This window comes from Orcinus orca, chromosome 5 (assembly GCF_937001465.1).
Source record: "Orcinus orca chromosome 5, mOrcOrc1.1, whole genome shotgun sequence".
Taxonomy (NCBI): Eukaryota; Metazoa; Chordata; class Mammalia; order Artiodactyla; family Delphinidae; genus Orcinus; species Orcinus orca.
The window spans coordinates 23479738-23492661 of NC_064563.1; the positions used below are offsets into that span (position 1 = coordinate 23479738).

At 37.2% G+C, this 12924-nt stretch overlaps 1 protein-coding gene across 4 annotated transcripts in view; it reads left to right on the forward strand.

Annotated features, from left to right (window-relative positions):
• The window catches only part of PLSCR4 (phospholipid scramblase 4), a 30972-nt gene extending 18513 nt beyond the window's left edge, over positions 1-12459 (forward strand). For all 4 annotated transcript variants that reach the window (XM_012536143.3, XM_049709820.1, XM_049709819.1 and 1 more), the window contains 6 exons: positions 1415-1650; positions 5054-5096; positions 6025-6251; positions 7831-7992; positions 9350-9508; positions 10360-12459. In XM_012536143.3, the coding sequence (XP_012391597.1) occupies positions 1415-1650; positions 5054-5096; positions 6025-6251; positions 7831-7992; positions 9350-9508; positions 10360-10413 (881 nt within the window). In that variant the 3' untranslated portion in view covers positions 10414-12459. The remainder of the gene's footprint in view (positions 1-1414; positions 1651-5053; positions 5097-6024; positions 6252-7830; positions 7993-9349; positions 9509-10359) is intronic.
• Positions 12460-12924: the final 465 nt, after the last annotated feature.

Genomic DNA, 12924 nt, shown 5'->3' on the forward strand with positions numbered 1-12924 from the left:
TTATTATTGATTTCTGGTTTTATTCCATTGTAATAGAATATACTCTGTATGATTTCAGGTATCTTAAATTTGTTGAGACTTGCTTTATGGCCAACCAGTAGGTCTATCCTGGAGAAGGTTCTATGTGCATTTGAGAAGAATGGTTAGTCTGTAGTTGTTGGGTAGAGTGTTCTATACATGCCTGTTATGTATTGTTTCATTTATAGTGTTTTTCATGCTTCTATTTCCTTTTTGATCTTCTGCTTAGGTGTCCTATCCCTTGTTGTGAGTGGGGTATTGCAGCCTCCAGTTATCGTTCGTTGGATTGCCTATTTCACAAAAGTGTGTCAGTTTTTGCTTCACGTATTTTGAAGTTGTTTTTAGGTGTATGTAATTGTTATGTCTTCTTGATGGACTGACACTTCTGTTATTATAATAAAATGTCCTTTACCTCTAGTAACAGTTTTTGTCTTAAAGTATATTTTGTCTGACATGAGTATTGTTATTTCACTAGTTTTTATTAATGAAGTACTAATGCAAAGTTCAAGGATGAACCTTGAAAACTTGCCAAGTAAAAGAAACCAGATACAAAGGCCATGTCACATGATTTTATTTATATGAAATGTCTGGATTAGGCAAATCTATAGAGATAGCGGTTTCCAGGGACTGGGGGAAAAGATGGGGAATGACCGCTAATGGGTATGGGAGTTTTGGGACGGGTGATGAAACTGTTCTGGAGTTAGACAGCAGTCATTAAAAGAACCCCTTTGGGGGGCTTCCCTGGTGGCGCAGTGGTTGGGAGTCCACCTGCCGATGCGGGGGACACGGGTTCGTGCCCTGGTCCGGGAGGATCCCGCATGCCGCGGAGCAGCTGGGCCCGTGGGCCATGGCCGCTGGGCCTGCGCGTCCGGAGCCTGTGCTCCGCAACGGGAGAGGCCACAACAGTGAGAGGCCCGCGAGCAGCAAAAAGAGAAAAAAAAAAAAGAAGAACCCCTTTGAAGTTAAGTAGACCTTACTATCTTTATGACCTTAAACAATAATAACAGTAAACGTAGTAACAAAAAATTAACCATGCTAATTATATGCTAGACCTTGCGCTAATCCTACTATAACCTAATGAAGTAGGTATATTATTATCTCCGAAGAAGGAAGCTAATGCCTAGAGGCTAACATGTTAACTTGATATTTCAACCTTACTTCTGTACCTCTGAAATGGGAATAATTGTCTCATAAGGCTTAAGAGGATTAAGTGAGTTAATGTGTAAATCCCCTTAGTACATTTTGGTACATCCTACACACTCGTAAAATGGAACACCTTGTTATTTTTAAGTGCAGGTTGTGTGAGCCATATCATCTCCATGTAAAAAGTCATGCTAATTTCCAATATATTGTAGTGTTTATAATGTATAACACTTTCATTTGTTTTTGAACACAGGGCCCCCTGGACCAGCTGTCCCTCCTCCTGCAGGCCACCCAGGAAGCTTGCCTGTGGGGTACTACAGTCCACATCAGCCCACTACCTTCCCCTTGTACATGCAAACTGGTGGTAGCCATCCTATCCAGTACCAGCCTGGAAAATATCCTGCACCACAACATTCTGCTCCAATAGTATGGATGCCAATGCCAACTGTTATGCCAAACTGCCCTCCAGGTCTGGAATATTTAGCCCAGGTACTCCACACAAATCCAAATTATTTTCTTACAAAGTATGACTGGGGATCCAACAAAAAGAGACTGGATAGAGTGGATAAAGGGATGGGTCAGTGATGACAGATGTTTGTGAGACTATAGGAGTGGTAGTGCTAATTTCAGAAATGTGAATGGGGAACAAAGAAGATAGGGATTTTTTTGGTGGGATGATACGGTTTTTGTGAAGGTTGTATATTGAATTTTAAGACATTCAAGATGTCCTATGAAGGCAGTTTAAAAACTAGGAATTGGAATAGAAGAAAAATTATCAAAGATGTTAATTGGAGTGTCATTTGCTTAGAAGTAAAGGCTGAATGTCAAGAAAAGCAACATTACAAAGAACAGAACAGAACGGTAGACAGTGAGTAAATCACACAGTGCCTCAGGCCATTGCTATTTCTCACCACCCATAGTTTTCATCAACCAGTCCTGTCACCTCCCAAAGCATACAAGGTAAATAAAAATAGGGGACTTCCAAGGATACTGTTTCAGGTCAAGTTCCGGAGAACCCCTTTCCACAACACAGAGACTCTCTAATTTTTATCTAGATGGACATTCTAGGACTGGGCCACCCATTTCAGAAACTGGGGCAACATGCCCACAGGTTTGTGTACCATCAAATGGTACTGTTTAAAAACCCATATCAGAAATAAAAATGTTGCTTAATGAAAATAAGATAAACCTAGTATTGCAAATCCCCTAGAAACTACTAAATCATGTTTCACTTTTAGAAAAAGCAAGTGTTGGAATATTGATACATTATAAGCAAGGGACTTGCCAATTCAATACATGTCTCCCCACCGTAGTCAACCAAATGTTCCTTGGAGTTTGACATGTTTCTCTTTTCAGTTTTATATACTGACTGTTAATCCTGTGTATTGAAAACCATTGTTACAAAGTTCTAGTGTTGATCTTTGAAAGTAATACAGTTGTATCAGGAAAATTTGGATTTTACATAAACCAAAAACTTTATTAACCTGTTGTTTGGCAAAATATTGACAAAGCCAGTCATTCAGGTACAGTGCTAGAATAACCCCTACATTATTTTGGAAGCTTATAAAATGTTTATAAGTTAACCAAGTTTAGAAAGTTTATTTTTTTACTTGATGATAAATGTAGAAAATTTCCTTAGAAATCCAATATCTAGAGTCATTTCTTTTTAAAAATGTATAGCTTTAATATTGTTCATTTAAATATTAAAAAACCATTTTCTTAATTTCTTCTATTACTTTAGGTGAAGTTAAATGGGCATATTTTATGAAATCTATTTTCCCTTTCAGCAATGTTTTTAGTTAAAAAAACAATTGAAAAAGAAACAAATAAAACAGGTTTAGAGCCAGACAAACCTGGGTTTTAATTCTAGCTCTACTCTCTCCTCACTCTGCTACCTTGAGTAACTTTTCTAAACTCTTGGTGCTTGAATTTCATCATCTATAAAATAGTGCTAGTCATACCTACTCTATTGGTTGTTAGGAGAATTTTTAATGAGATAAGTTTGTAACATGCCTAATATTTTTGGCACATGGGACCCAGCCAGTGGATAATAGCTGTGTGGATGTTTTTAGTTGAAACACCTTGTGTGTAGGTGGAAGACACAGAGCCAGGCATCCAAGCATTTTTTCATCCTAGGCTTTTATTTTTTTATTTTTGGCTGTACCTTAGTTCCCCAACCAGGGATTGAACCCATGCCCCCTGCAGTGGAAGTGTGGAGTCTTAACCACTGGACCGCCAGGGAAGTCCCTATCATAGTCTTTTTGCCATCTCGTGTGCAAATTACATGAATCATTATCAGGACTATCCTGACACTTTAACATCCAGAGTAGCAGGTTTACATTATTTCTAGAATATTGGCTTGGCCAGTGACTCCACACTTTGTTAGGACTGCTTCTTAACAACCATAGTATCTTATTGGGTAAACTGCTTTCACAGTAACAGGCATTTCTTTAGAATATTTTGCTCAGCAGTAGAAGCTCTTACCAAGTAGTGAATATTTTTACTTTTTAGTTATAGATGTTTAAGAGTCCCTAGAGTTTTTCAAAGGGACTGTAAACCACCCTAGTGGCCACTTTTGATAATTTTGTAAGACATGTTTAGGCCCTCTCACCTGATTGTCTTTTCATAAAAGAAATTTTTTTTTTTTTTTTTTTTGTGATACGTGTGCCTCTCACTGCTGTGGCCTCTCCCGTTGCGGAGCACAGGCTCCGGACGCGCAGGCTCAGCGGCCATGGCTCACGGGCCCAGCCGCTCCGCGGCATGTGGGATCTTCCTGGCCCGGGGCACGAACCCGTGTCCCCTGCATCGGCAGGCGGACTCTCAACCACTGCGCCACCAGGGAAGCCCGAAAAATTTTTTAATGAAAGAAAGATTGTATCCTCTCTATACCCTCCTGTAATGGATCACGCCACAGAATGCTTATGTCAGGTTACATTATTTTAAATTTTATTTATTACCACAGTAATGTAGTGTTCATTAATTAATGTATTCAACAAACATTTGGTAAAATATGGCATTTCAGGCAGTGTTCTGGGCTCAGACATTAGGAATGATCTAATGATCTAAATTATCTACAATTAGATATGAGTAGTCTGTCCTTAAGGGGGTTTCTTTTCTGCTAGGATGTTCTCAAGTATAACAGATGATGGGCCAAAGTGTTTATCTTTACAGTGATTCCTAAGTAAAGTTAAGGTAGAAGTTGGTCTAATGGTATTACCAACCTCCCTTTTCAAGGGATTCCATCCTTGGAGAATGTTTCCTCTCCTTTGCCCTCATCCTATTCACATGCTTCCAGCTCTCTTGGATCTTCCCCTATTAGTCTGCACTTAGGGAAGACCCTGGCATCAGCAGCCCAAGTGAATGGAAGTCAGTGTGTTAACCTCTTTCAGAGGTACTGTGAAGTAATATGAGATCGGAGATTCCTGTGCAAGGTCCACCCTGCCTCATTCACTCTCCCTAAGCCACTGAGAAAATTGGCTTCTTGTGGCTGGTCCATGTTAAACTGTCCCGAACTTCCTGACAAGTCCAGTCTGTGGGTGACATATCAGAGAGACCAATGAGTAGGAACTGAACTAGGCAACATAGCTTCTTCTAGGTGCTGTTACTGAAGCAGGAAGATGATTTTCTGATATTTTAGAGAATTGTTTCAATATTTTACAGTGGACCTGGAGGAGAGTGTTCTATCTGGACAGCTCTGCTAATAACCATCTGATCAGGTGCAGATGGGCTGATTTTACTTGATAAAAATGTTTTTGATTCCATTCAGTTTCAGAGAGATATTTTTGTATCAATTGAACATTTAATTTCTGTCTCATCAGGTTTTTTTCTAATACTGGTTTGATTTGATTCTGTTATTTCTCTCTCTCCTAATTGCTTTGTTCTATCCCAACAGTTGGACAACATACATGTTCTTCAGCATTTTGAACCCCTGGAAAGTATGTATACTTTTGTAGTGTCCAGCAATATTTGAATCAGGTGAAAATTTGCATTATCCAATATCTAGTTCCTTATTTATATTGATCATTTTTTAGTGGTTCAAAGAGAAAAGACTATCCTCTATTACCCTATCTTCAAGGAAGTAATAAAGGGACTTAACTTTGTATAATTTTATCTGTTTACACATCATACATGAGCTCTTAGATTTCAAAAGGACTTAAACATTTTTACCTGATCGAACGCCCTATCCTTTACCCATCTCAACTCCTCCATATTCACTTTTCATGGACAAGGGAAAGAAGGAGCAAAAAGACTAGATGAGCTAGTCAAGGGCACCCTAGTCAGCTAATCAATGGCAGAGCTGGAAATAGAGTCTCAGTCTGCTGGGTTCTAAGTCCAATGCTGTGGAAGTAAGAAAAAATCACGGTAAGCACAAGGCCTGTTCTCAGTTCCCTTCACTGTATCAGATCTACACCCTCATTTCATTCATTTTACCTCCACATAGAGCCTTTGACTTTTCTTATTTGGTTTTCTTATTTGCAATTAGTAATGACCCTAATCCTCTCAGCATATTTCATAAGCTGATTAATTCATGGTCTGGTGTATAATTTCCTTTAAATGTTTTTATAATTAAAGTTTTCTTAATTCAAGTACTCCAGGAGTATTGTTTCCAATCTTTGCTTCTATGTGGAAAAGTTTTAAAAATCATTTTACACTGAACTTCTCAGAAGAAATGTTTTAAAATTTCAAAATTACCTATATACTTATAGGGCATATGAATTACAATGACGTTCTAATAATTGCATATTTTTCACCTGAAATTTTTTAAAAAGCTCTTTTGCTTTAGGCCCCTGTGAAATACTACAAAAGGACTTCTTGAGGCCCATTTTAACTGCTTCTAAAATAAGATGGCTCTCTCATTTTTAGTGATAACAGGTTTTGAAACTAATAATACATATGATATTAAAAACAACCTGGGCCAGATGGTTTACTTTGTGACCGAAGACACAGATGATTATACCAGGAATGCTTATCGGACACTGAGGCCCTTTGTGCTCCGGGTCACTGACTGTATGGGCCGAGAAATCATGACAATGCAGAGACCTTTCAGATGCACCTGCTGCTGCTTCTGTTGCCCCTCCACCAGGCAAGAGGTAAGAGGACAGAAGTCTCATCCGTTGTTTCTTCCTGATCCAACTCTTCCCCGCACGGTTGTGCTCCTTCCAAAGCTACACAGGAGGGGCCTTTCATGGCACAGGCAGAATGGAAGAAGATAGTGGGGTGGGGGGAGGAAGGAAGCCAAATGCCAAATTGTCTCACCTATGGAAAAACCACAAAGACATTTTTCATGTGGGTTCATGTCTTCAGGGGCTAGTTGCGGGGGGCGGGTCAAGCACAAATGAGGGTTATTTAGTCAGTGATCGCAATTCTATCAGTTGTGTCTACTGAATTAGAAATTAGTCTGTTACCTAGAACACACATTTGTCTAAATGTGCCTACATATCCCCAAATAAGGTCACACTAAATGTAGACATGCTTTTAAATAGGATCAGAAGAAACTTCAGATACTTTTACTCTACCCATCATAATCTACACCTTGTTACAGATAAAGAAAGGGTGGCTAAAAAAAGAATAAGTGCCTGAGGATGGTGTTACACTTGGTAGATGCTAGAACTAGAAAGCAGTTGTGCCAAGTTACAGTTTAGTTGCTCTTCTATAATCTGTGCTGCCCTAGGAAAATTGTTTGCTACAGGGAAAAGAAAAGTTTTAGAGAGAGATCCAAGAGAATTTGAATTTCAAATATGCCACCTACTTCAAAGTGGGCAATTTACTTAACCTGTTTTAGCCTCAGTGTTCTTAATACGTTAACTGGGCAGAAAAAAATACCTCCTAGGATTACTGGGATTTTAGTTATATGTTAAGTACCAGCATTTTCAATAGAATTTACTTATAGCCTCTGTGCCTTGATTTATTCACCTATAAAATGGAGATATTAATAGTACCTATCTCATAGGATGGTTATTTGGAGGATTAGATAGTAAATAAATGTCAACTGTGTTAGTATAGTGCCTGGCAAATAGCTTAGTGCTCAGTGAATATTAGCAATTGTCCGATAGCTTACTCCTTTGTCATTATTGTCTTTGTATAATAACAGTCTTATATTTGAGATCAGTCTCCACTTCATCCTATACTTATACACACATACTGTTGTCTTCACAACCTACAATTTTCAGAATGCCTCTTTTCTCTTGTTTCCTATTACACTTGTCATGTCTGAGATGTCAGTCTAAGAAGCTAGCATGATACTTTTTCATGGATTGTGCCAGAAGACGTGAGACCCCTAGGTCAGGGGCAAAGAACTTTATTACAGCACAGTAAGCAGCGTGAGCTCCAGCACATGTGCGTAGGTCCCCTCATCCCCAAGTTCTACAAGGATGACTCAGCGGATCCCAGGTAGATGCTACATATGCAGCTAAGGGACATGGAGCTTGGAGAACTGACCGTTTTATAACAAGGAGTAATTTTGTCCCAAAGGGAACATGACTTCATCTCTCAAGGCTGTTCACTGAAATACAGCCCTAAGAAATAGCCTGGGGATAATGGAAGACTCTTTCCCAGTGACAGTTTCCCTAGTTCTTGAATGAATTAGGAACATACCTAGGTTGTGTGTATCTGTGTATGTGTATACCTATACATGTAGCATCTTCGCCTCTGTCACTGCTTCATTTGCAGCTGGAGGTGCAGTGTCCTCCTGGTGTCACCATTGGCTTTGTTGCCGAACACTGGAACCTGTGCAGGGCAGTGTACAGCATCCAAAATGAGAAGAAAGAAGATATGATGGGAGTGCTTGGGCCATGCTCAACCTATGGCTGTGGTTCAGATTCTGTTTTTGAGGTAAACAAATATAAAAATAAATGTTTCTGCTATTTTTTCTACATCTACTAACAGACCTCAGAATGATGTGCTTTTAGATGATTTTTTTGTATGTGAATGAATAAAGTAATGTGAGGAAAGAGTTAACTAACCAGTTGACATTGAAAATTTTTCAAATTATCATTAGGGGATTGCTTAATGTTTTCCACAATGTGAGCTTCTTTTGCATGATTTCAGTGTTTGATAAAGATAAGAAGAAACCATTTAAAACATTAAACCTGAGAATAAATAGCCTAACCTAATCCGTCTATTTTATTCTTGGCTGTATTTCACTAACCATTTTTACCAAAGATTTCCAGGAACAGAATATAGGTCCTGAGTAATGAAAAGGCCCCACATATCACAGAACCAATAGAGCACCCCTGAGGTTGTGCAAATTGCTTATTTGCAAGATAGAAGTCTGTCTGCATCCTCAAGAAACAAGACAACACTCATAAACCAGGATAAATCTTATAGTGGATTATAACATTTTCTGGAAGAAGGAAAATCCTTCTGTTCTGCCTTCATCTCAATGGCCACAAAATGATAGCTTATTACTCTTAACAGTTGTGACAAAGGAGATTCCTGGGCTTCTTAAAGAGTTCTTTCTAAATGCCTCACAATTCAACAAAATTGATAATCCAGAATTGCTCATTCAAATATTTTCTATGACACCCGATAAACTTTCCTTATTTCTCATTTTACATAACCATATCATCAACCATGACTTATTTATTAAAAGGCCATTATAGATAGATAGAAAATGTAAATAAGCCAGATTTCGAGGGCAGGGTGTGTGGGTCATTTTAATCACCAAAATGTAGTGTTTGGTTATTATCCTTGTGGCAGGTGCCTTCTAGAAGCTGAAGCCCTTTGGGATTCTGACATACTTTAAAAAGACAGGGCCCACAAAAGCCTGAGTGATCATATGGATTTTGTGAAGTGAAAAGAGCCATACCACCTTGCTTTTGCTAACATGTTTCCCTCGACTGGGAAAGACTCCCTCCCAATCCCCAATTCCCACCCTTTGCTATATGAAAAAGAATTTCAAAATCAGTTTAAATCATACCTCCTCTGACAGGCTTCCCTAATAACTCATTTGAGGGTGAAGAAAGAACACTGGCCTGAGAATTGTAAGATACTCCCCAGCTTGGTTGTCAACCAGTTGCAAGGCACTTAACCCTTCTTGGCCATAATTCCCTATTTGAAATTATATTATTACTATATTCATTTCCTGCACCATATTTATGCTACCTCAGTGTAAACTGCTTATAAACAGGAGAATAAAGCATGTAGTTTAACACCTTTCAATCAGAAAGTCACATTCTTGTCTTTCTAGGTCATATCCCTTGATGGTGTATCCAGTATCGGAAGTATTACTCGGAAGTGGAATGGTGTGTTATCTGCAATGAGCGATGCTGACCACTTTGAAATTCACTTCCCATTAGACCTGGATGTGACAATGAAAGCCATGATTTTTGGAGCTTGCTTCCTCATTGTAAGCATTTTGCTTCTGAGTTATCCTGAGAGAATTATTCTTTCTGATGAGAAGCAGTGTAGTGCAGTAGAAAGGCAATACGATTTGAAGCTGTCTCTGCCACTTACTAGTTATATGTCTTGCAAAGTGTTTAACACTTGCAAGCCTCAGTTTCCTTACTTATAAAATGGAAATGAAAATACGTGTATATATATATATATATATATTTCAGGGTTATGAGTATTAGCTATCATATGAGTAAAGGGGCCAGGAGAGTGCTTGAAAGATACTGGGCATCCAGTGGGTGTAATTGTCATCATTTCATGTTACTTACCATTCTCACTACTTAAAGATGCCTGTTCTTTGATTTCTTAGTGAAATAAAATAACTCTAAAGCTGATGTTCTCTCCCTTCATCTATTACCTCTTTGTCAATATACCTAAGATTTATTAGGTACAATTTCCTTGCTGTATTCCTATCTGATTAGTGGCTAATATTCATAAATCATAGAAATAAAATTGATAACATTTACCTTATAAACCTAATTAACATATTGCAATTGGTATATTTAACATTTTTAATATTGATTTTCCTCCTTTCAACAAGGAAAATTTAGTTAATTGGTACCCCAAATGGAAAACTTATTGACTACCCACAGTTTCAGATTTGCAATTGCTGTTCTTCATATTAGGTTCTCTTCATGAAAATTTCATTAGCTTGATTTATTCTTAACTGGAATGAGATCACCTGATAAATTATGAAGAATAACATTTTGTGCATTGCACCTAATTATCTATTTACATTCTTTATATAATTATTTATCTATCTAATTTGATATTTATCTATACATATAATTCTTTTTCCAATTTCAGGACTTCATGTATTTTGAAAGCTCTCCACCACAACGTTCATCCACTCATAATTGATGGATACCGCAAATCAGCAATTCTGATTAATGAAAAAAATTTAGAAAAGTTGGTTGGGCTTACAGTCAGCCCTCAATTATTCACAAATATATTTATCTGCTCTTGCAGATTATTGTTATTGGGTATTAGCTTTGACAGGTAGGCTGAGCGTGTAAGTGAAAGAACACATCTAAACATGTGTTTCAGTTGAGTATCTGTCTACCCGTCTACTTGGTAGACTAGGAGTTTACCTGAAAAAGTTATGACCCATTAACCAAGTAAACATATATATAGTGAACTTGAAATCGCTTTAAACATGAGATGAGGGGAAATGAATCCCAAAGCTTTCACATTAATTGATAGTAAAATGATGGGCTTTTTAGAGCAATCTTTGTTGAGATAGAGTAATATAGCTTCTAACTCTGACCCTCTCCTCTCCATCAACATGTCCAGTTACTGAAGACAAATTTGATTCCAGGTGAAAAGAATGATACTCTTCATTGTTAAAAACAAAACGGAAGGCAGAGAGAAATACTATGTTTTATTGCCCAAGGAAAATTTTACTTGTGCAAATGTATCAGAACCTTATTTTGCAAACTTCATAAAAATTTCAATGGAAATTTTTATTTTATTACAAAATAAAACATGTTTTTCATATCATAAGGTTATATTTTCTATGCCTCATGTACTAGCATACACAATCAGGAGCTGCCTCTGTATGAAGATAGAGTCAGACTACCAAGGCCATTAACCAATCTAGATCTCTGAGCAATTTAGAGACATCAGTGCCCTTATGAGAAGCTTGTATTTAATACATTTAACCTCTCTTGGTTATAGATGTCTTACATGTAAAATAGGTTTGGTCGAATCTCTAGGATTGCCTATTGAACCTGTGTCTCATTTGGTATGACACAGAGGAGATGATTTTTTTTTTTCTTACAAGAAGATCCCTGATTTGAACTGTGCTGTTCAAATTGCAAGAGTTGGAGTTTTGTTTTTAAATTTTGAAATGTGACATTCTGCATAGCACTTTGTAAAAGCAAAAATTACAAATGCAGACACTGCTTAATATTGTTTTGCTGTTTTTTATTTAAATGATAAATAAATCTGTATCTATGCAAAGAAAATGATAAAACACAGCAAACATGCTGCTTCTCTGGGATCTATAGCTTATCAGTAAAGATTATTTGGATCAACATAGTAAAAGTATAAATTACACTTATTTGTATTAACTAGTTAAAATCACAGTGTATTAGTGAATACACTCTGATAAATCAACTTGCCTCTACTGCACTTTAGCTTCCTATCTGGACCTGAACTCTGTTCTTTCAACACAGCCAGTACATAGAATGGAATGTATTCTTCCACTGCTCTTTATTAAAAGAAGCAAGACTGAGTGTTCTTTGGTATGAGATGAAGGCCTTCACCCACAGTTCCTATTGAAGTGAAAGAAAGGTGCCTCATTTTAAAATTATATTCATCTTTTCATGGTAAATGTTTTTTACCCAGTTTCTTGTAATGTTCATTTTTATATGCTACTACTAGCTTTCCAAAAAAATGTAAAAACTGCTTGTTTCTAAAATAATAATTACCTTATATTTAAGGCAATTGTAGTCTTAAATGGACAGATATATTATTTCTTATAATGATGTCTGACATTTGATAGAGCAAATCAGACAATAGTATTCAGAAAGTTTACTATATAAACTTTTCATTTTTACTTGCCTACATCCCTACATTCTAAGACCTGATGCATAATACTAAGAAAAAATTATTTCTAGCATGACATTTTAAATTTCTGTTTAAAGTTGTTGTGGTATTAACATGTCTCTTACAATTTCTTTCTTTAAAAATAATACTATGTTTCTTATATTTTTATACTACAGTTTATATTATAATTTTTATGTTTCTTAACGATATTTCATTGTGTAAAACTGATCAGATTGATTAACAAAACAAGCCATTCTCTGAAATGTGTGTGTTTTCATGTTTCATCATATGGTTTTTGGCTTCTAAATAAATATAATATAGTTTATAGTAAAATACTGTTTTATTTTTGACTTGTGATTGAGGCTTTGCAATAGACTGGATGTTTGTATTCCCCCCCCCCACCCCCGCCAAATTTATGAATTACCTGTGTGACGGTATTTGGAGTGGAGCCTTTGGGAGGTGATAGGTCATGTAGGTGGAGCCCTCATGAATGGGATTAGTGCCCTTATAATCTGCCAGCCTTGATCTTGGAATTCCCATCCTCCAGAGTTAAATGTTTGTTGTTTAAGCCTCTCAGTCTGCAGTATTTTTGTTATAGCAGCCCAAACAAACTGACAGAAATTGGTACTGAGAAATGGGGATGCTGCATAACAAATATGTAAAAATGTGGCACTGGCTTTGGCACTGGGTGAGGAATAGAGGCTGGAAGTTTTAAGGTGCATACTGGTAAAAACCTATATTGACATGAACAGAATTTTAAAGATAATTCTGATGAGAGCTTAGGAAGAAAAGAGGCAAACTGTAGAGAAAACCTCAGTCTTC